The 22,811-nt window shown below is 50.0% G+C and overlaps 2 protein-coding genes across 2 annotated transcripts; both read right to left on the bottom strand.

The window, feature by feature from the left end:
• Window positions 1–11,091: 11,091 nt before the first annotated feature.
• Window positions 11,092–12,501, bottom strand: HOXA1 (homeobox A1). Its single transcript, XM_054273904.1, has 2 exons — window positions 11,880–12,501; window positions 11,092–11,447 (listed from the first exon to the last, which is right to left on the bottom strand). Exons 1-2 carry the CDS (start codon window positions 12,499–12,501, stop codon window positions 11,092–11,094), a joined length of 978 nt encoding a protein of 325 aa, XP_054129879.1.
• A 4,813-nt stretch (window positions 12,502–17,314) lies between these two features.
• Window positions 17,315–19,126, bottom strand: HOXA2 (homeobox A2). The gene is made up of 2 exons (XM_054273933.1): window positions 18,745–19,126; window positions 17,315–18,069 (listed from the first exon to the last, which is right to left on the bottom strand). The coding sequence occupies exons 1-2, from the start codon at window positions 19,124–19,126 to the stop codon at window positions 17,315–17,317; spliced, it is 1,137 nt and encodes a 378-aa protein (XP_054129908.1).
• Between the last annotated feature and the right edge of the window lie 3,685 nt (window positions 19,127–22,811).

Below are 22,811 nucleotides of genomic sequence, written 5' to 3' on the forward strand. Positions count from 1 at the left end.
TGTCCAGTGACAATAAAACATCACCCTTACCCTCAGCAGAGTTATCAAGGCTCAGATCAAACCCTCATTTTCAAACTTCACACTGAGAAGGAAACTGCACGTAATATTCCTTTCTTACCCATGCACTCCAGAGGAAGGAAGGAAGGAAGGAAGGAAGGAAGGAAGGAAGGAAGGAAGGAAGGAAGGAAGGAAGGAAGGAAGGAAGGAAGGAAGGAAGGAAGGAAGGAGAAATCTGCTTTTGTAGAAAATGTATTAAAAAGTCTTCATTTTCTATCCTGTGATCCACATGCCTTTTAAAGAAAAGCAAGGTTTTTTGGTCTATCAAAAGCATTAAACCATGGGTGATAGTAGGCAAACTAAAAAGTGCAAAAACCTGGAAGAAAAAAGCCTTGAGGAATTAAAAATGCATTAAATAACAGCAACCCTGTTGGACAGTAGTGTGAAGTGTAACTTGAAATGCATCTCTGTGTAATACAGAATTTCACACTGTGTCTGGGAAAGGACAAGCTATCACCACTGAGGACTCCCCTCTCTGTGCTGTGCACCCACTCCTGCCCCTTCTCCTGGGGGCAGGAGTTTCTCCTTACAGCTTCCCCACTGCTCTATAGCCAGTATTCCTGGGGACAGTGGCAGCAGTGTCCAGCAAAGCCTCTGCACAGCTGTCCTTCTTCCTTCTCCACACAAGCCTTGCCCTTTTGACCACCTTCATTCTAATCTAGGTTGTAGCAATGGAAGAACTGCACAGAAGGCTGGAGAATGTAAGCTCTGAAGTCTGGAAAAGGCTTGGGTCGCCATGAACAGATGCTGAAGAGCTTGTCTCATAGCTGTGGATAAGCATCTGGGAAACATCTAGATAAAGCTTTACTTTTAATATTCTTTTTAGAAGGAGAGTACAATGAATGCAAGGAATAATTCATTTCCTCCATTTTCCTAAAAAGAATTTTTCAGCTCTTCAGCTTTTGAGTACATCTAGAATTCATTTTACTGGTCAAGAAAAGGCCTTATTTTCAGTAATGGCATTCTGGCTAAGCCCACACATTCCTGCTCACAATTAAAGGGATGCTGTCACATGACAGCCCAAGGGGTGTCCTTCAGATCCAGCTGACAGGATCTCTGGAGCAGAGCACTGCGCCTGCCTTCGGACAGACTCACATTAAGCAGGTGTGTCTCAAGACAGTGCTGCTGACAGATTTCATTCCTTCCTCCCTCTTCTTTTCGAGCTCATATAATGATTACCTCATGAATAGTGTAACTTTTGGGGCTACTTCCACACTCCTTTTTCTGAGAAACTCCCCACTGAAAATACTAGGCCTTTTTATAGAGCACAAATACAGCAGGAGTTAACCTTTTGTGATGAAAGAATATCTATTTGATGCCTGCTGGCATTTTTTTTACCCTAAATATTTTACTACAATAATAATAGTAAAAAAACTCCTACCATCTGGGATGCAAACAATATATCTTAGATTATTTAATCTTCACTTAAATGCAGAATGGTTTTTTCCAAAGGCTGATATATATTCTTTGCCCTGGAGAATATTTAGAGACAAACCTAATTTTAAGGCTCAGGCTGGACTCCATCACTTTTAGTGCTGCTGCTCCAAACTAATAAGGAATTGCACTAAACAAAATACCTGCTTTAAGGATTAAAAACATGAAATAACGTGCCTCATTCTCATGAATCCTATAGGACACACCCATGCACCCTTAGATCAGTCTTTTCTTTCAACATGGACACTTTAGACATGTCAGCACATGGGGCAGCTCTCAAAGGTGCTTCTCCAAGGAAAATGGCTATTGGAATTTCCTATATGTAGTAACAGCATCCTTCTCACTCTGAGGTTCCACGCTGAGTGCAGACACCAGGGCTACAGGGGACCCTGTACAGCTGCATGGGGATGGCTATCCCACCTGGCTGAACATGCATCCTGCCCTCAAGGAAAGGGGCCAGGTTTGCCTTAGCCAACACACACCTGAATGCAGTTAATATTGTTCAGCTCTTCCATTCATCTCCTGGCCAGTATTTCGGTCTCTAAGAGGAAAGGAATTTTATGAAATAAAGATCTAAGGGCTGAAAATGTGCGTGCAGAGGAGTGGGGGGCGGGGAGTGTGACAAACCTTGCAGCCCATGTGAAAGGTTGCTTTGCTTCTAGACCAAAGGGGAGGAGGCCTGATTCTGCTCCCATGCTAGATAAGCAGATATCCTGCAGGCAAGCAAAGCTGGCAACAGGCTGAAATCGTGGTGAGAGTTGAAAAGCTTGTTTTTCTATATGCACAACAAACCAGTAACGTTGACAGAAAAGTAAAAGAACATCTGCTCATGCTGATCTATGAATGCTTTTCCTGGATCCATTAACTTCCTTTCTTTGTCTGTCTCTCTTTTTCTCCTAAACTGAAAATTATCATTTTAAATATTCAAGGCTTTCATTTCTCTATTGATCAAATTAAATCTCCTTAGCTACAGCTAAAATACTCTGTGAGGTCCTCCAACCAAAGATTATCTGCCTTGCAATTAGGACTCATTTTTAATACAACAGGCGGGAAACAGAGAACCACAGCTGCAGAATCAATACAACTATAAATTACATGGGAAAGGAAACGGTAGCATCCTAGCTTGAAACAACAGATTTATTATCAAAGAGGATGGTATTTTATCGACAGAGTACATAAGTTTTATAAAGAAAGGGAGAAGGAGACACAGAGAGAGAAATCAATGTTAACATGGGCTCACCGTTGCTTTAAATGCTGCATTTGTGGTAACTGATTTTCATTTCTTTTTTTAATTTATAAAATGTCACGCTGAAAAATGTTTACTGGCTAAAAAATCCTGTCTGGAGAATTTTTTAAGGCAAAACCCCACTGATTTTAATGAATAAGATCAGAAGAAGAAGGTCCCATTATGTGTTCTGTATTTTATCCTGGTTAAGGCTGGTTACTAAAGGACTTCTTCCATTCCCATATTCTGAGCAATATCATCATTCAGGTTGCAGCTAAAACTTGTATTTAAACTTCAAAGACTTGCATTTATTTTGATTCCCACCTATAGGATAGGGTGAGAAAAATTGTTCTTTCTGATAGCAACAAATGCTTTAAATGCATCACCTTCCCCTTCCACAATCAGAATTTATCTGTGGTTAATTACATATAGGATACAAAAAAAAAAAAACACCACTAATCTATGACCAGAAGGTTTCTTGCTAGATTTTCAGTGCACTGTCTGCCCTGCTGTCTTTTCTGTGAAAAGCAAAGGGGAGATTTTTGCCTGTTGCTGAATGTGGAGTTTCCAGTTAGGGACTGATCCAAAGCCCAAGGTAATAGCTATGTCTTCTTCTCTTTCAGCTCCAGCAAAATTAGGAGTCACCCTGTATGACTGACCAGTCTCAAAACACATCATGATGTTCAAAAAAGGGGATTTCATAGAGATTATCTGGATTTCTAGCATCTCTCATCTGATTTGCAACCAAACTGTCTTGTTAGAGGATCCTAAGCAGAATTTTCTGTGGGTTTGGCTGCATTCCTTATATGCTTTACTGTATAAATGCTGTTCAACCCCTGGGGTGAGAAAGATGTGATCTGAAGAGAGAAAACTTATCTTTACTGTTGGATTACCAGGCTCAATGAGGGTAAATTTTGGATTGGCAGATTTGTGAGTCTCAGGTGAGCTGAGTATCCCTGAGCAATGAGCCATGGTAGGTCCCACTCAAAGCCAACATATGTATCAGGTACAAGCCTCAAAATCAAATCTTTCAAACCTTTCCGTTTGTGAGCTGACTTGAAAGAAGCTTGGGTGATGCCTTTTTACATGAATCTACATTTTTGGGGGCATACATGTTCCTATGGATATAGAAAAACACTGCCTGTTTCCTGTGCAGTGGGATCTAAGCTCTATCACTGAAGACCAGTCTTCTCAGGCCCTTTTTGCCCCATCTTCTGTTTCCATGATCACTGTCTTGCCTCATAGCACTGTCAGAAACAGAGAAAATAAAATATACAGGGGAATGTAATGAACTGCAAAGCCCCATGGGGTCCTGCCTGTCTGCAATACCCACTTCTATGTCTAAGCATATTGTTCATGTTAATACTGTTTGCTGGTAGGAGTGTTCCTCCAAGATAACATTTTTGTGCAGTGAAATATGCACGGCTCTCAGATGGCTCAGCTCAGATGGGATCACCTTTCAATTTCTAGACAGTGACGTTTTTTTACCCTTTTTTTCCCCATCACGGCTTGAAGAACACACTATCCCACCAATGCCTTTTGTTTTATGACCCATCTGTCCACAGAACTATGCAAGGATGTTAAATCCACTGATAGTGCAGAGCTGTGCTGCAGAGATTTTATTTCTTGCAAAATAGAATATTCTGATCCAAGTGTCTACCTTTACTGGGTGCTAGTGGGAATATTTTACAACTATGCTAAGAAAATAAATTGAGGTTTGGATGGCACTTCCACTGCAACTGATGTTTTGCACTAGAGTTATTTGAGGTAATATGCCCATAGCAAAAGTAAAGAAAAGGCTTGGTTTTATTGGAACAGAAGAGTTTCAATTAAAACTATGTAGAGATTCCCGCTTCTGTGGCTTAGCCCCTTCCACGACCTTCACCTACTTATGATGTGGGAAGTTTAGACACGTGCTTGTTCTCCAAGACCTCTCCAATATGCCCCCACTGCTCCCAGAAGGGGTCTGTGATTTATACAGGTGTGCTTTGCACCTGAAGGTTCGCTGGTGTGCAGTGGAGGAGGCCCCCAGTTTCCACCACCAGCCTCATCCTCACCCCCATCTCTTTTCATTACTTAACGAAGCTGGTCTCCTGTGTTTTCTCTGCTCTTTATTGCTTGTCACCGGGGCTGAGTGACTGCTGAAGATGAGAGGGGATGAGGAGTGTGAAGAGGGAAGCTTCTGCCTTTGGTCTGAGCCTGACGGGGAATGATGAAAAACACATGGGCTATGAAAAAGTCCAGTCCAACTTTCTGTTTACCGAGCTCCCTAGAAACGTCAACATCTGTCACCAAGTTACCCCTAAAAGGGGCACCCCTTGCTACAGGACCCCGATGGCAAGTCCCATCCCTCTTCCCCCAGCACGGGCTGGAGCGGATGGGTGTTGACAGAGGGAAAGGGAGGTTATCCGGGATTTGGTGATGGCTGTATTAATAGACAAAGGACACCAGAAGCGATATCCCCGGCTCAGCGCTGCCGTGCCACCTCAGGCTCGGCCAGCCGGCCCGCAGAGATGCGGCGGGCGCCGGGGCACCCCTGGGGTGAGCCTGACTGGTGCCGTTCAGCAGGCGGGACCCGTGGAGAGACCCGCGGAGCCGGGAAGGGAGGAGCGCGGCCGCCGAGTACCGCGTACCGCGTACCGCGTACTGTGTACCATGTACCGCGTACTGTGTACCGTGTACCGTGTACCGCGTACTGTGTATCTCGTACCGCGTACCGCGTACCGCGTACTGTGTATCTCGTACCGCGTACCGCGTACTGTGTACCGTGTACCGCGTACTGTGTACCGTGTACCGTGTACCGCGTACCGCGTACTGTGTACCGCGTACCGTGTACCGCGTACCGCGGCCGGCGCCGAGCGGAGCAGAGCGGACAGGAGCGGCCCCGCGGCCGCAGCCCCCCTCCGCTGTTATTCCAATCCACACAACGAATTTCACTCGTATTAGTCATTTCATGAAGATCAAATACAAAGACAGCTGCGAATGAAATCGATCCCTACAAAATGTGTTAGTGAAGTGTTCAGTCTAAGTAGATATTTCCTTGTTCTCTTTTTAATCTTTAATTTATAATAGTCAATAGCATATTGCTATTTTTTTACTTGTCTTTTCTTTTCATTCTTTTTTTTTTTCCTCTTTCGTGGCGGTGAAGTTACAACCCCGCATGGGATAGAATTAGGACTTGCATAAGTACTTGACAAAGCTTTGCCTCCCAAAGAGGAACCGCAGCAGCGCCGAGATGCCGGGCGGGCATCGAGACGGACCCTGGGGCAGGGCGCGCTCGTCCCCTGCTCTCCCACCTCTCGGACACTGCCTACAACCCTGGCGAGCAAAACGCCTCATGAGTCCCCGTATATTCCTAATCCCTCCGCCTGCCGCTGGCTGCACCGCCTCTGAGACCGATGTGAACACAGGCAGGAGAGTTTGTGATTGAGATTAGCTTCGTACCTCCCGCTGTCCCCTTTGTATTTGGGGTATTTGTTTTTTTTTTTCTTTTTTGCTATTTTTACTTTCTTGATCCGGAGAAGTTTTGAAATACGCTGAGTTTGTGTTTATAAAATGGGCACTCGGAAAAGTCATCAACTGGCTACCGGTGTTGTTGTAGTCCTGGCTGGTCATTATTTGACCACATTTTTATCAGAACCAGTAGTTCTGATTTAACTTTCTGAGATATACACTTTCAAGGAAAATATATTGGAAGGCCAAAATAACAGTAAAAGTAATAGCTGAAACATTCTCCGTGTGGAACAAAGGCTTACATTCTGTCACTTCCCTATAAAAAGAAGCACAGAAGCATTCTCTGGATCCATTCCTGCTCGTACTAGTGAAATGTGTAATCCTTTCGAAGTTACATGGCAAAGAGGACTCCTGCATGATCAAAATCAACACAGTTTGCTCCCAAATGCCTAGGCACAAGAGAAGACTTTTTTTCCCTAGAGTGCCCATTGATTTCATTGGTCTTTCCAAGCTTGAAACAGGAGAAACTGTGACCTGTAATATTTTATGACACATCAACCATAAAAGAATAATGTTAACAATGAGAGTTGGCCAAGTAGTGTGCCTAAGGGAGAAAAGGAATGTTTGTCTTGGAAAAGGAGAAAGGCAAAAGGGAAAGAGAAAGAGGAAGAAAGAAAAAGTGAAAAAGGCAGAGCAAAAGAAAAAAGGAAGGAAGGAAGGAAGGAAGGAAGGAAGGAAGGAAGGAAGGAAGGAAGGAAGGAAGGAAGGAAGGAAGGAAGGAAGGAAGGAAGGAAGGAAGGAAGGAAGGAAGGAAGGAAGGAAGGAAGGAAAAGAAAGAAAAGAAAGAAAAGATTCTCAAAATACATTACATATCTGTGAATTCATTATGTAATGCTTCATTGTGGTTACAAATTTACTGTGATCTCACAGAGCTGGTTGCTGAATAAAAACACACAAGAAATCTTGCGCCTAAGCTGACGCAAAAGCCATTCCTGAACTACTCTTTCCCCCTTCAATAAAGGAGTCATCCCGGTGTTCCCGCCGGGTGCAGGGCCCTGTGGTGCTGCGGACGGGAGCAGTCTCAGTGTCCCCGGGGCCGTCCCCAGCGCGGCGCTGCCGCCCGGGCTCTCCTTGCTCGGAGCATCCCCGGGGCTGGCCGGGAGCTCATCGCCGTCCGTGCCAGGGTCCCCGGGCAGCCCCTGGGTGGGAGGCGGCATCGCTCCGGAAAAGCATTTGCCGGTAAAAAGCGGCTCGAGTGTATGGCCCAAACGTGAGCTGCCATTAGGGAGTGACTAATAAATCCCTATTAAGCATGCATTTATGCAGTGATTATGTGAACTTTGGCCTTTGCAGAGTCCCAGCAATTAACGGCGACGTCCATCGCGTTTTGCCCAGATTTCTACTCTTTTCCCGTCGAGGATGGAGAGGCGAGCACGGCTCCACCAGCGCCTCCAGCTGCCAGGTGCCTCTCCAGCCATGCCTTTCCTCATCACTGCTGAGGAGAAAGCCCCAAGCACCCCTGCCTTTGTCCCCGGACCCCCGCTTGAAAATGCCGGGTGCTTTACGAGATGCTTTTATTTTCCCCTCACTCCGGTACCTCTCGCCGGGGACACCCGCCTGAGCGTCGGATGCAGCGCGGGGAAGGTGCCGAGTTTTTGCTGTCTCCGCAAAACCACGGAAAGCTGATAAAATTTAGTAAAAATATTCTGGGCAAAAGTGAGAGGAAAGTTGCCGCTGCTGGGGAGACAGAGAGAGAGAGGGAGAGGGAGAGGGATGACTCTGTAATTGTTGCCTTTATCAAGGCTGTGAGATTAACTACTGGGATTTATTCTAAAGTGACCCATCACCGAATTCATTTCTGCTTGAACTTTCGGTGAACCTGAGATTAAAGAGGGGAGAGCAGCTAAGCAGTTTGTTGTTAGCTGCCTTTTCAACAGCCCTTTCAGACTGAGTAAATATTGATCGATTTCAATCTGATTGCCCCAGAGGAAAACACCAAAGCATCTCAATAGCCTCCAAAAGTAAACTTTAAAGGTGAACAGCAGAAATGGCCTTAAGTATGATAGGAAGATACTAAACTCCGTTTGACATTTGAATGCGATTTGTGTTGACGGATTTTGATGAGATGCGGGTTTTTTCTTCATTTTTCACCCTGAGATTCTAGAGAGATTTTTTTTTTAAATTTTAAAATGTGTCAAAAAAAAATCCTTACAACCTGAAGGATAAATTAATGCCTTCGTTTAAAGCGCTTTGTCGGGGGGGGTGGGGGGTGGTTAGCGATATTTTTGTGGTAGAAACTATAAACTAGAGATTTTCATTTTTCTTCACCGCACCCCTGAACCCGAAGGTTGATTATATCGAAATAGTATTAACGCTAACAAAATGAGACCGGATCGGGAGGTTTGAAGAGTCTTTACTTGAAATATATTATGACTGCGGGGTGGGGGAGGCAAGGGAGTGAGAAATATATATATATATAGGGTTTGGATATATATATAGGGTTTGGGCTTGGAAGGAGATGGGATTCTTTGCCCGCAAATCACGAATCTCAGATTGACGCACTGACAAGCGTCTTGTCTCTCGTATTTAGGGTGTAATTTATGGCCACTCTTTCTAACACATTAAGTCAACACCGGTGGAATCGAGTTGTAGATCCGGATTCCAGCAATGTTTAGATCCAGATTTCGATATTGAAATGCCCTCATTGGCATGTTAATGCCACTTTAACACATCCAAGACTCTGGAAGAAGGCCATCTGTTTTGCTTTGTGGCTTTACACTAATAAACAAAAGGTAAAGTATATGGCAGGCGGGGAAATGAAAGAAATAGAGGCATCGGCGGCAGCCTTTGGAGACAGCCCCGCTCCCTTGCATATAGCTCGGCTCTTGATATGGCCGCCGAGCCTTGCAAATCAGGGCTTGTCTCTTTTGACACCGAAGTGAAGAAAATTTCCTTGGCTCTCTGCGGACCCCGCAAAGCGAAGCCTGCGTGGGCAGAGCACCCCAGGAGAAGCCCGGTAGCGCTTCCCGCAGCTGGGCCGGGTGAAGGAGATGTTAGGCGTGTTTGCCTTGTAATTCAAGAGGCATCGGTGACTTGAGACATCCCCCGTGCAGCTGAGCATGCCTCTGCTGTGTCCTGCCACCCAGGTTCTCCCCACAGAGGCTCCTCTCCCTTCCCCACCTGCTGTTCACTTGACATCTCTTGGAACAGTCATTATATTTACCTGCAAGAACTTTCTCTTGTGCACTGGGGGGCCGGGGGGTCGGGCGCGGAGAAAGAGGAGAAGGGACGGTGGAATGGGCTGGGGTTAGCACCAAAAACACCATGGGAGCCATCTCCCACTGGCACCCCATCAAGCGCTGGGGATAGCAGCTTGGGGTGGGAGAGGGAACCACGACAAGCTTAGTGCCCAGGCAAATTAAATGCGCGGTCCTTGGAGAGGGGCCTGCAATGTGAGGAAAGACTGGCTGAAGAGAGTTTCTGCTTTTGAAGGGTGCTCTGTTTATTTAAGTGTCAGCATCCATCCCGAGGTGAAAAGGTTAGCACTTGACCCAGGAAGTTCTCCTGTTTGTGCTGCAGAATTAGATTGGGATCATAAATTCCTCCCAGTTACAGAGAATGGAGAGAAGGGCCTTATATTGTCTAAAAATAATATTATTTGAGCCTAGGAGAGGAAGAAGTTTTGTGTAGGAAGTCAGATTGGGCAGCCAGAGCTCTGACTCTGACAAAACAACATAGGAGGGGTTGTGAGACTCCTACTCCCTTTCCCCCTTGGAAAGACCCCAGTAGAAGAAAAGAAGGGAAAGGAAAGTGCTGAGCCCAGCCTGTGACTCAGCGCTGACGTCACGCAGAGGTAGGCAGACGAGGGCTACCTGAAAGTGGAATATATTTATTACAGACATTATAAGGACCCGTAAATCCTGCCCTGGATTCCACCACCGGTGGAATCACAGAGCCTTTCGTGATTGTACAGAAAAATCAGGAGGACATTTTGCTCACACACGACAACTGATAGAACTCAGTGTACCCGCAGTACAGCAAAGCACGGTGCGTCATGCAAAGGTCTGGACACCAACCACAGAAATTATACATTCATTTGGCCATTTGTCACATTCACGAGTAGTTTGAAAAGACATCAAGTCTAAAGGAAGGTTAATATGAAAATAGGAAGGGGCGAGGTCTTTGGGATGGTTGTACCCTTCAGCTGCACGTAATCCAGCACAGCTTTCGGGGCAGGGGGAAAAGGAGAGGGAGCAAGCACACCGGGCAAGGTTTAAAAAACCTAGTGCAATTGAAGCCTTGTTTGTCACATTTAGAGAAATAGCGCTACTTTTTTGAGGTATCTGCTTGAGCTTAAGACGTTTACTTGATACGGTCGTCTACTTTACCAATATAAAAATGGATCCAGTTTGGCGAATGCACTCACCCTGCTTAACCTGATAATCGAAACATCATTCTAGAAAAATCTGTAAAAAGATAAATCTCTCGGACAAAGTATTTACAAGCAACAAACTCATTGACACGAACAAAGAATACATTAAATTAAGGGGATGAAAGTCCTATAAGTCGTGTAAACACTTGCAATAGTGCATCTCTTTGTGAGGTTATGTACCCTAAATAACCTGTCTTTCACTCAGGGAAACTCGGCGGAGCGTCCTCGCAGTGGAGGAGGGAGACCCTTATGCGTATGCCAACACAGCTCCACCGTCAGAAAAGGAAGGAGGGCCGGGAATAAAATTCCCCTGGCACCGAGGCGCCGGGACCCGGCGGAGCCGGCCCCCCCGGGCCTTACGGCGGCGCAGGTAGCGGGGGAGGGAGCGGCTGCTCGCCGGGACCTCTCGGGGATACCGAGCGACCGAGGGACCGGCAGAGCGGCGGCGGAGGGACGCGTGTGCCGCACCGGCCGTCGGGGCCGGCCGGTCTCAGTTGGAGGCAGCGAGCGTGTCCGAGGCGGAGGAGGCGGGCGAGGCGCTGCAGGGCGAGGAGCAGGACTTCTCCGACGAGTCCTCCGCCTTCTCCTCGCAGCCCGTGGGGGTGGCGGGGGAGATGGGCAGCAGCCCCTCTTTCTCCCTTTTCTTTTGCTTCATCCGCCGGTTCTGGAACCAGATCTTCACCTGCGTCTCGTTGAGCTGGAGGGAGGCGGCGATCTCCACCCGCCTGGCCCTGGTCAGGTATTTGTTGAAATGAAACTCCTTCTCCAGCTCGGTGAGCTGCTTGGTGGTGAAGTTAGTTCTGACGGTGTTGGGCTGCCCCACGAAGCCGTACTCGCCAGCCTTGCCTGCGAGGGGACATGCAGCGGTAAGTAAGTGAGCGCAAATGATTTATAGGCGATGTAATCAATATGTCCACACCGGCTAAGCGATAGGGAGCGAGAACTTCTTAGGATAAGAGGGAAACCCCGGCAGGGTGAGTGATGGAGTGCGAGGTGCTAAACCGGAGTCAGCCTCTAGTGTCAGAGCAAACTTGATAAGTGGTTTATGAATTACCAGAAATATGACCACGGGAGAGGAGGAGAAGGGGGAGTCAGGAATAAGTGAGGAATAAGCGGCGCTGGCTTTCAGCTCCGCGGGCAGGCAGCCGCGACTGCTCCCAGAGGTGCGGGCCGACCCACCTGCCCAGAGCCCCGCGGGATCCCGCGCCTCTTTCCCCGCACCCTCGGCGGAGAGAGAGAGGAGCGGCCCCCGCCCCGGCCCTCCCGCCGGCCACTGACCTGTTTTGGGTGGGTTTCTTTTCACTTTCATCCAGTCGAAGGTCTGCGCCGGCGGCGAGGTCTCGGTGGAGGGGGAGCGGGCGTTTTCCCGGTGGCCAGCGTGGAGGGGAGACAGGGCATGGTTGTAGGTGCCCAGGGGCAGGCTCTGCTGCTCCTGCCCGTAAGGGGGAGGCACGTACTGAGCGGAGGCCCCCGCGTAGCCCTGGTGCGGGAGCGGGTGCTGCGCGGCGGCGGCGGAGGAGGAGATGCTCCCCGAGTAGACGGCGGGGGCGCAGGGAGGGAAGCCGCCGCCCAGCTCCGCGTCCTGCCCCAGGGGGTAGGGGCCGTACGCCGCTCCGAAGCCCTGCGCGCTGTAGGTCGGGCCGCAGCCGGGGTGCGCGTAGGACACCCCCAGCCCGCCGTGGTGCTGGTAGGCGGCGGGCTGGGCCGGGCCGTGGTGGTGGTGGCGGTGGGGGCTGACGGGCACCCCGCGGCCCGCCAGGAAGCGGTCCTCTCCGCTGCAGCTGCCGGCGCTGACGGCGCAGGGCTGGAAAGTTGTAATCCCGTGCTCGGGGTGGTAGGCGCGGGCGGCGCAGCCCCCCGCCTCGCCGCCGAGGACGGGGTACTCGAGGAAGGAGCTCATCCTCGCCGCGTCCCTCTGTCACGCCGCCACCGGGTCTTCAGCGTCCGGCGGGGCCGCGCCAACTTTCCCACTTCCTCCATGGGGCCGGCAGGAAAATGACACGAAGGCGCCGGCGGCGGGCAGGCACGTGGGGGGCGGCAGCCAATGGCTGCGGCGCCCGCGGGGCTTCCCCGGCTCCTGCCGCTGAGACAGCGCCGCGTCCGGGGCATTTAAACGCCGAGCGCTCCGGCCGCCGGCACCGCGGGGCAGGCAGGGAGGCGGTGGCGGCGCCCCCGGGGGGTGGGGGCGGGCCGGGCCGGGCCGGGCCGTACACACACACCCCCGCAGCGACAGCCCCCTGGGTCTCGTCCGCCAGCTGAGAGAGGAAGGCAGGAGAGACCTGGAGGCTGCGCCCGGCCCGCGGAGCCACCGGCCGTCCCTGCAGGGTGAGTGCTGCTGCCAGGGTGCCCCAGCATCACCCTGCTGTCGGCGCTGCCAAGCTTGCACCGGGCACCTCTGCTGCCCGCCAAACCCCGGCCAGGGCAGCGGCGGGGCTGGGGGAGGCAGGGGAACGCGACTGGATCCACGGCACGGAGCGAGGGATGGGGCGGAGAGAGGCAGAGGCAGTGCTGAGAGCATCAGCCCCTGGAACGGGAATGGGAATGGGGAGAATGGGAAGAATGAGACCGTGGATGCGTTTGGGGACTTCTACGGGGATGGGAATTGAGATAAGGACACGAATGAAGGTAAGGATAAGGTAGAGAATAGGCATGGGACCGAGGATACGGATGTGGATGACATGCGGGTGGAGGTGGAGACGGTGACAGTGCCGGTGCCGAGGGGTCTCGCTGGTCCAGCCCCGCCGCAGCCCCGACGCGACGCCACGCCAAGAGTTAAAGGGGCTTGTCCAGCCGCATCACCAGGCGGCCGCGGACATTAGCATGGAAATGAGGCGCTTTTGGGACTGACGGCCATTGTGCTCTCCCAGGCTCACCGGCCACCCTCTGGCCTTCATCCCTGCTCCCCCCGCACCTCCGCCGGGCTCACCCTCGCCAGCCTAGGGTTGGGGTAGGGAAGGAGGAGCCGGGGGCAGGAGGACGAATGATTGGACGGCGGCCCGGGGGCTCCGCAGCCCATCTGCTGTGCTCCTGCGGCGCCGCTGCCGCCCGTCCGCCCTGGGACAGGGTGGGGGCCCGGCTGTCCGGGGTGTCGCGGGTCGCAGCCCGAGGAGGCGACCCGGGACAGGGGCAGAGGAGCGGAGGGAGGCGCAGGGCCCGCCATCCCGCCCCCTTTGTCCCTGCGCTCCATCACCCGGGTCGGCGGTAGGGAGACGCGGCAGATGGCCAGTGGCAGCCCCAGACCCTCGGGACCCGCGCTGAGCATCGACTCCAACCCACCCTTCCCCAACACCGTGGGGACGTGGGTCAAAAAGTGGGTCCGTGGCCAGAGAAGGAGGGATGGCGGTGAGATGTGGGTTACGACCTCACATGCGGTTTACGTATGCGGAAAGGGAAAGGGGAGGCAAAGGCCGGGCATCCGTCTGCCCCAGCGCACCCAGCCGTCTGCAGGCAGAAAGGACGGCACCAAAAGTACTCAAAAGAAGTTCTGGGAAGCGTCAGCCTCGGAGAAAGATGGATGGAAAGTCATGTCCCCTGACACTAGCCCCAGGAGGGGCTAGCCCCTCCATTTCTGCAGGTGCCGACTCTTACGTCCCTCTGTTCTCACGCTCGATCCTTGCTTGTTTTGAAATCCAAAAGGCTCTTCCAGCCCGCCACCACTCCCCGCTCGCGAATACACACGCACACACCCACACACACACCCTCAGGCTCCTCCCTCCCACACGAGCTACAACACAACAACACTGGGTGCACAGCTCTCCTTCCCACCGCTGCTGGGTCACCCTCATCCCGCGGCATCCGCACGGCCGCCCTGCTGCCACCCAAACCCAGGGGCGCCTCTCTCCACCGCGCGTCATCCCGCTGCCCTCAGTGCGTCTATTTGCTCTGATTTACTACAGAGGCAGGGATGGTTAAGGGCCCTCTGGAAAGGTTCAGTTTCTCAAACTGCAGGGGGGCGGAGTGGAGGACAAGAGCAACAACACTCCAGAGGCGTTTATGATATTATACTGCGCCAATTTTGGTTATGGTTATAGCTGTAAACACATTTATTTCATTCTTGTAAACCAGTAAACCAGTTGTGATAAATACCGCATAAAGCAGAGAAAAGAGACAGCTATTAAGTCTCCTTACTAATAAAAGGGCTGACATCTTCTCAGTGCTTTTTCCTTCAGCCAAGAAAAAAAAAATTACTACAAGTAGCTCCCTTTTACCCGTAAATTCCGATGAATCACTTCTCTTACAGTCTCCAGCATCCTGAATTCCTTTTTTCTCTGCCTTTTTGGTGCCATTGTCTCTTGTTGCATTGTCTCTCTGGCGGGGCTCTCGGGTTTTGCTGCCCGCACTAAGCATGGGGGCAACACCATGAGAAGGGTCGGAGCAGAGGAGGAGCGCACACCACACCCTCCCTCCTGCGCGGCCGGGCGAGGGGGAGCTCCTGCCCCTTCCCCCTGCCCTCAGGCCATCCCGGCCCCTCCGCGGCTCCGCTCCGCGTTTCCTGCCACGGAACTGGGGCTGAGGGGGCGATCCCGGCTCTTCAGGCTTTTCCGTGGGAGTGTGCCCCCGCTGTGGCCCCAGAGTTCACACGGAGCCTCCAAGGCGGCTCCTGCTTGCTGAATTCCCCCATTTATTTAAATTGAGTTTGTGTGAAGTTTAAACCTTGTAGAACGTTTCCTTTTTCTTTTTGTTTTTATTTTCTTTTTGTTTGATGTTTCTGGGTTTTGTTTAGGAGGTTTTTGGGGTTTTGTTTTATTGTTTGGGGTTTTTTTGAGTTCGTTTTGCTTTGGTTTTCTTTAAGCGTAGTCAGCATCCGGAAATCCGGGCACAAAAGAAACCCCAACCCTTACATGAATGTTGCGGTCCAATTTAACTCAGTGGCAGAGGAGTGAAAATGCCGGGGAGGCTGCTCGCTTTCCGCAGGGACATGGCTGGAGCAGAGGGAAGGAGGAGAACCGAGGCCGAGGTTTCACCGCGCCCGCAGCTCAGCCAAGCTGTTGTTTTAAAGGAGCAATAAAAGTGAATTATGACTAAACGCCTTCTCACTTAATGGTTTTAGACGGGGATCCCCAGCCTCGGCAAATACGTAAGAGGATTTTTATTTGTGAATGTGTTCCTGCAATTGATCTCTTTGATGACATTCTCATTCATAGAAAGAGTTTGATTTATGACTTTCGGAAGAATTGCGTTCAGCCCTTCCAGCTATAACCCACGCATCCCAGCTCCGCAGCGTGTTACAGGGCTGGGAGGCAGCGCTGCTCGCATGGACGGACAGCAGAGCCCCGCTCACAGCCCCCCGCCCAAGCCCCTCTCGCCTGTGCAGTGCAACCATCGCATTGCACTCGTACTCACGCCCGCAAGGAGCCGGGACCGTCCTCGCCTGGGCTCCCCCGGCCCCGGAGCAGAGCCCCGCCGGCATCTGTTGCTCCCTTTTAGCCCGAAGAACTAAGGGGGGCTCACCCTGCGCTTTGGGGTTCGGCCACGCCGGCTGGCAGGCAGTTTGGTGGAGGTTTCTGAAAGCCCGTCTATGCCGCCTCCAGCAGAAGAGCGGGGAGCCCGAGGAAATTGTAACTTTATAGTCAGAGTTTCCCCTTTTCGTTATCAGCCTTTCACCTCTCAAGGAGGCTTACACAGAAAAATATCTTCGGGTCTGCCCCCGCACCGCCCCCGAGAAGGATGGAGGGGAGAGGCCGGTTCCTCCCTAAATATTTTTTTCTTCCCCCTGCGTTTCTGCCACCCTTTTGATTTCACAGGCACTAACTTCTCTATTTCCTCTCCTTCTAGGGCTGATTTCTTGGATTTCTCAGCACGTGAGAAGTGACCAACCACATTCTTTGTGAGCTCTGATATTTTTAAGATACGTTTTCTGAAATATCTTTCTGGCTGCTAAGCACTACTTTCTAGAAAAACAGGATTATTTTAATATTTTTTAAAGCACCTTTCGTTCATGTAACAGGCTGCTTTCTGCAGGAGACGCTTATCCTACTGAGTCTCTGTTACGTTCTGCCTGTAACAGAGAAAGTCCTCGTTCATGCTTTTGTTACAGCTCAGGATTTCCAAGCTTTGTATCCTCACAGAGATAAGATGCCACATTTATACATTAAAAGGAACAAATCTCCATCAAACCTGTGAACGGTTTTAATTTCTTTAGTTCGTTTTTCCTTCCCTTATGAGAATCCTGATAATAAAGAAAATGAACGATTTTTTTCCTCTCTAACGAGTGTCTTAAATTGCCAAAAGGGAAGAGCTCATTGTCAGAACGTTGGATTTTGATTATTAGTAAATTAATAGCGGAAGGGATGGGGAGAGATACCCGTCATGTTATCCATCTTGAAAGCAGAGAGAAAGAGAGGAGAAAGGGAAAGAAAAAAGAGAAAGCTCCTTGTAGCAAACAAGAATTTATTCTACCAAAAATACTTATGACAACGCATCCTAATGTAATACAAAAATAAAAAGAAAGTGAAGATACATTCCTATATGATCACTTTCTTACAGACCTCATATATTGCTTTCATAGAAGGACCTAGAATGTGGCTAGGTTAAAATTGAACACAACTAAAACTTCATAGGAAACGGCAAAATGGCATACCAGAGGGAAGTAACAAACAGAAAATAGTGAGGAGGGAAAGGGAGGGGAAACATAAAATTAATTCACTGGGGAAAAAAATTAAGAAGAATAAGGAGGAGAAAGCAGGACCCTTGGAGAGGACTTCTTTAATTTCTTAGTAATTCAGATGCTGCAAGTCAATTGTGGTGAGTGTGTCTGTAAAAAAGTCAAAACTGTCAGCAGAGATATCTACGGGACTGTCCAGAGATCCTGGCAAACTGGGGGAAACTGCATCTGAAAGCTGTAGGCAGGAATCTGTGGAGAAAACGTTAAAGTCCTGTAAAGAAGGGACATCTAGGGCCTCAGGACTGTCATTGTTCAGGCCAGCTGCACAGTTCTGGGCCATTGTTGAGAGGCAGTTTTGAACAGTGGGTGACTGATGTTGAAAATGTTTCAGATTTTTCTCATTGCTCGTTAAAGGCGAAACGGGGAAAGTTTGGGATTCGCCATTGTGCGCATTCTGCGCCTGCTGCTGGGAGAGGGCATTCTGCTGGAAAGCGTAGCCTTCCCGCTCCAGGAGAGCGCCGGAGACGTTGCTGAGGGCTTGCTCGAAGAGGGATTTCTCCTCCTCCTCCTCTTCTTCCTCGTCCACCGCTTTTTCGGGGTCCTCTAGGTTCTTAAATTTCCCCTCGCTGTTTTGATTCTCCTTGCACTGGGTCTGTCTCTTGTGCTTCATCCTCCTGTTCTGGAACCAGACTTTGACTTGTCTCTCAGTCAGATCCAGCAAGGCTGCAATCTCAACCCTCCTTGGTCTACAGAGATACTTGTTGAAATGAAATTCTTTCTCTAGCTCCAAAAGCTGGGTGTTGGTGTAAGCCGTCCTCAGGCGCCTAGATCCACCGCTACCGCTATCGGGGATTTCAAGGGGGTCTGTTAAAAAAGAAAGAAAAAAAAAAAAAGAAAAACACCACCACCACACGCACCCCAAAGCATCCCCGCCCGAGCAGCGAAAGCAGAGGCACACGGACACACATACAAAACAGATAAATGCACGGATTGAATTTCAGCACCCCAGCTCATCGCATCCCGGGGGGGTGGGGGGGAGTGCTCTCTCTGCATGTATGTGTCTATATCTATATGTCCATATAGCATAAAATAGCAACTGCAACAAAATGGCCGCCTTTGGATGCAGTAAACCCATTGTGTTGCACTGCTGAGCGCCCGGTGCTGCGTGCCCCTCAGCCACCTCCGCCAAATCGCTGCCTCCAGCTCCCCAACCTCCCCACACCAGAGCAAACTTTATATTAGCCATACCGCAATTTATAATTAATGCATCAGCTGCTTAGCTGAGCGGGAGCAATCTATCACTCTTCATTACTGTCAAATATCCTAACTCTAGGACGGCTAGACAAGAGAGGTCAGCTCCAACTCAAATAAATCATCCCGCATTAGGCAAGTTTGGGGAAAGTTTGGGTTTCCACCGAGCCCCGCCAGCTCCGTCCTTCCCGCCCGCCCGCCCTCCACCTCGTCCCCCCGCCAAGCCGGGGGGATGCGGGGAGCCAAAATAGCGGCCCGGCGGGGCTGGCGGCTCGTCTTTGGACTGACCTTTGTGGCTGAGGCAGGCAGGTCCAGCGGCTGAGGCGGAGGCCGAGGCGGGCGGCAGCGCGGATCGCTTGGACGCCTTTTTCTCTTTCATCCAGGGGTACTCCGGGGGCGGCGGGGCGCCGGCGGGGCCCGGGCTGCCGCTGCGGCCGCGGGGGCTCGCCTTGGGGCGACCGCCGCCGCTGTGGCGAGGGTGGCTGCCGGGGTTCAGGCTGGGGATGGTCTGCTCGAAAGGAGGAGGAATCAGTGTCGAGTGTGAAAGCGTCGAGTTCTTGATTGATGAACTTTGAAATGTATCACCGACAGGGGGAAAAGATGTCAGGCACTCAGCAAGCGATGGCTGGCTATTGATAAAACCGATCTCTCGCTCAAATGCGAAATTCATGGCCTTCAACTGGCAGCCCCCGCGGAGAAAAAGTTCCCTCGGATTCAGGGGCCTCGGGGGGAGGGGAAGGCCCAGGAAAAAGGAGAGAGAGGAGAAAAAAATATAGCATAGAAGATCGCTGGTGGGGTGTTTTTTTTCTAATTCACTGATTACAGCCGTATGGGGACCGTGCTACTATTAAACTATTGAATTCATGGAGACAAGGTTGAAATTGGACCGAATTGGCTGTCACATGATTGCCTCTGCCCAATGACAATTTGGGCTTTAATCAAAAGAAGCCACTGTCTGTTTGATTGATCCAAAAAAGTCGGGAAGGAACGCCTCATTGGGGGCCAGAAAGGCTTTATTTACACTTTTTTTTTAAAAGGGGAAATGATATCTCGAGTATCTATCCCCTTGGCGTCCTAATCTGAAATGATCGGGGGTGGGGAGGAGGGCGCGTGTGCGTGGATATGTTTGCGAGAGAGGCTGCGAGAGTGTGTGCGTGTGTGTGTGTGTGTGTGTGTGTGTGTGTGTGTGTGTGTGACTGCTTGTCCTGCAGCCTGCTGCCTTCCTCGCATCCACCCGCACACTCTTCTCTCATTGTTTGGGACTGTCAGGAAAACGCTTTGCACCTCACAAATCATTTAAGCACCTCAATCTGACGCCTTGAGTCATTAACAAAGTAATCCATTAATCTTCAAAGTTTTGACACCGTCAGGCCCCCGCATAAGAAGTTGCACCCAGGCAGGAGTCTGAAGCAGAGGGTCTTGATTTTTTCCTAGGAATAGCACTTCCTCCAAAACTAGTTTCTCCTTCCCGACTCAGCCTCAATGGGCTCCTTTGTATTTTTGTTTGTTTGTTTGTTTGGCTTTGTGTTCTTGTTTGATTTTTTTTTTCTTCCCTTTTTTTTTCTTTTTTCCTCTTTTCCCTTTTTTTTTTTTTTTTTTCTTCTTCTTTTTTGGTGGCTATCGGGTGTACAGTATGGAGAATAATCGGTCGCCGGTGCTGAGCCATTGTTTATCAGGATCTTCCTCGGCAACCTTGCTTCGAGGGGAAGAGTCACATAGGCAGCAGCCCTGGCGCTTCATGACTTCCCTCTCCAGTTGGCTTCCCGGGATTGGACCGTAACACATAACCCTAGGAGAACCTCTCTGGGCGAGCCAAATCGCGAGGCTGCAAACGCGTCTGGCTGTTGCCTCTTTAAAAAAAAGTATATATCCCGTGCCTTAGCTTGCAAACGATACTCCCGTCTGCTGGCATAATTTGCTTAATAACCGTAGTAGGCTGGGTCTGGTGAGTATTTTCGATTACCAGGAAATATATGGGCTGGTAGCGGGTTTGTTTTCAAGGGGCCAGACAGAGCGAAAATGCTGCGGGGTTCTGACTTGAGAGACGGCGCTCGCCTCCGACGCTTGGCTCTTGCCGCCGCCGCCTCCAGTCACCCCCGCCAGGTCGAGGCAAGTCCCGAATTTGGATGCTTTTGGCATAATTTTCCAACCATACTGAGGCGACAGGGAGAGTGATGACAATGATGGCCACAATCACCAACCCGATGAATCCTACGGTCACAGCCGCCCTAGAGAGCCCGGACGGGGCTCGCTTGCCCGCGGAGCCCGGGGCGCACGGCGGGGTGGGGTGCGCCGGGGGCCGGGGGAAGGCGCTTCCGAGCCGCTCTCCGCGTCCTCCAGGAGCCAGGAACCATCGCCAGCGCGATGAGGTGCCGTCTCGCTTTATTTTCGGAGTTGCCAAACAGGGGTCGGCAACCGTCTTCGTAATTATATTAAAAAAAAAAAAAAAAAAGAAAGAAAAAAAAATACCGGGGGGGGGGTGGGGTGGAGAGAGGGGAAACAGAAAACAAGACCCAAAGCGCTCAGTGGATCAGTCTGCGTCCAGTCTGCACGAAGTGCATTTTAAAAAATCGGTTTTAAGTTAATGCACCCACAAGATATAGCATATCTGCGAAGGCATTGGAGAGAGGGGGAGGGGAGGGGCCGAGAGGCTTTAAATGGGCTTTTTGGTGGTTGCTTGTTTAAATAAAATATAGAACGAGACTTGTCATTTAATCCCTCAAAAGGGATGCCTTACAAATATCGATGCTGTTGGAAAATGCAAGGGGTTTAATTTTCTTGCTTTTAGTCCAAACAAAGCTCTGGTGGTGTCTGCCCGCGATCAATCTTGGCCGCCAAAAGGTTTGACAGCTACTGGCCCTTAAGAACACATTTAAAGCTTCTTGCTCTTTCCAAGATCAAATGTGGCCGTGAAAAGAGGCAGAGCAAGAAACGCAAGTAAACAAGGAAAAAAGCTGCTTTTAAAATATGCTGGCAGGGGACTGGGCTGCTTGTGGGAAAAGTCCGGTTTTATTTTCCTTCTTGATGCCTAGGTTTTCTTTTCTTTTCTCTGATTTATTTTTAAATTTTTTTTCCCCTCTGGAAAATATTGGGATTAAGAGCAGGATGACAAATAATAAAGAGAGAGGTTTGGACTTTAACCAGGCTTTGTGAGTAAAACCTGTGTGGGTGTCTCTATTCTGCACATTTGTTTCTTGTGGTCAGCCTAATACAAAAACCACCTGGAACAAAACCTTTGCAGAGAGAGGACGCGAAATTCTTGGGAGAATCAATTACTTCTGCCTCCAGGGGCATCTTTTAATCGGACGAATCTTAAATGCAAAATTACAAATTCTTATTTGCAACCTACAGGCTCTGAAGAGAGGACTGAGTACGGTTTATGAAAAGAAGGGGGAAAAATCGCCTGTATTTTTCTTTCTTCGGGGTGGGAGGGGAGTGAAACGCCAACTTCCTTCTATTTGAACGTTTTCCTAAATGCAATTCGTGGTGCTAAAGGAACCACGCAGTAAGTATCGTGACTGTACCGTTACCTTTTGTTGTATCTAACCTAACTGATCCGAGAGCTGGGGGCGGGGGGGGCGGCTGGAATTTTATACGGGCTCTCCTTTGAAACCAGCATTGTCCTGCAATGTTGCAAAAAATGCTTCCTTCGCCTACAAAAGTAATAATCAGTCGCTGGTCTGTATTGTGTAATAATCAGATTTCAGTGAAAAATATTAGCCTACATAGCCTTTCCTTCCACGCTTCCACGGTTACATGTCTATATATACAATAAACAGCACGGTATAAATCTATTTGCTATCCTTTTCTTTGACTGGGCATGCTTTATCTATTTATGCAGAAAAGCTCTATATAGATTCACGGATGCATGACAATGTTTCAGCATCAGGCGAGGATGGTTCTAGGAACAAGGTAAAGCCCAAAGATTAATAATATTTCAGCATGAGACCAAAATGGCGACATTTTTTTTCTGTGCTCTAAAAGATACAGATGGTGAACAGCATGCGTTATTATCTACACAGCACAGGAATATGTCTTTATAAACGTGCAGGGGTATATTTTACCTAGTCTATTAAGGTCCATTTTGATTTATCTTTCAAGTTTCAATCTAAAAATTACGGACATTTTGCCTGAAAGGAAGAAAAATCGGATTTAAGCACAAGCTTGCGGGTTTCTCCATTCTACCTCGAGCCGATTCGGACCGGGGACCCCTACGGGTGCCGGTTTGGGGCCGGGACCGTCGCCCTTCTACAGTACCGTGTGCCCCCCTCGCCCCCCGACACAAACACACACCCGCACACACATCCACACCCCCCCGCGGGAAGAAACGGAGCACAGCGCTCCCCTCCCCCACA

This window comes from Melozone crissalis, unplaced genomic scaffold (assembly GCF_028551555.1).
Source record: "Melozone crissalis strain CALT ecotype California unplaced genomic scaffold, PUWL_Pcris_2 ptg000016l_1, whole genome shotgun sequence".
NCBI lineage: Eukaryota > Metazoa > Chordata > Aves > Passeriformes > Passerellidae > Melozone > Melozone crissalis.

Excerpts from the sequence above, each read along its gene's own strand:
- HOXA1 (XM_054273904.1), bottom strand. The coding sequence starts at position 12,501 with ATGAGCTCCTTCCTCGAGTACCCCGTCCTCGGCGGCGAGGCGGGGGGC. Across the intron at positions 11,448-11,879 it reads AAGAAACCCACCCAAAACAG|GCAAGGCTGGCGAGTACGGC; the intron begins GTCAGTGGCCGG and ends GTCCCCTCGCAG.
- HOXA2 (XM_054273933.1), bottom strand. The coding sequence starts at position 19,126 with ATGAATTTCGCATTTGAGCGAGAGATCGGTTTTATCAATAGCCAGCCA. Across the intron at positions 18,070-18,744 it reads TGCCTGCCTCAGCCACAAAG|ACCCCCTTGAAATCCCCGAT; the intron begins GTCAGTCCAAAG and ends CTTTTTTAACAG.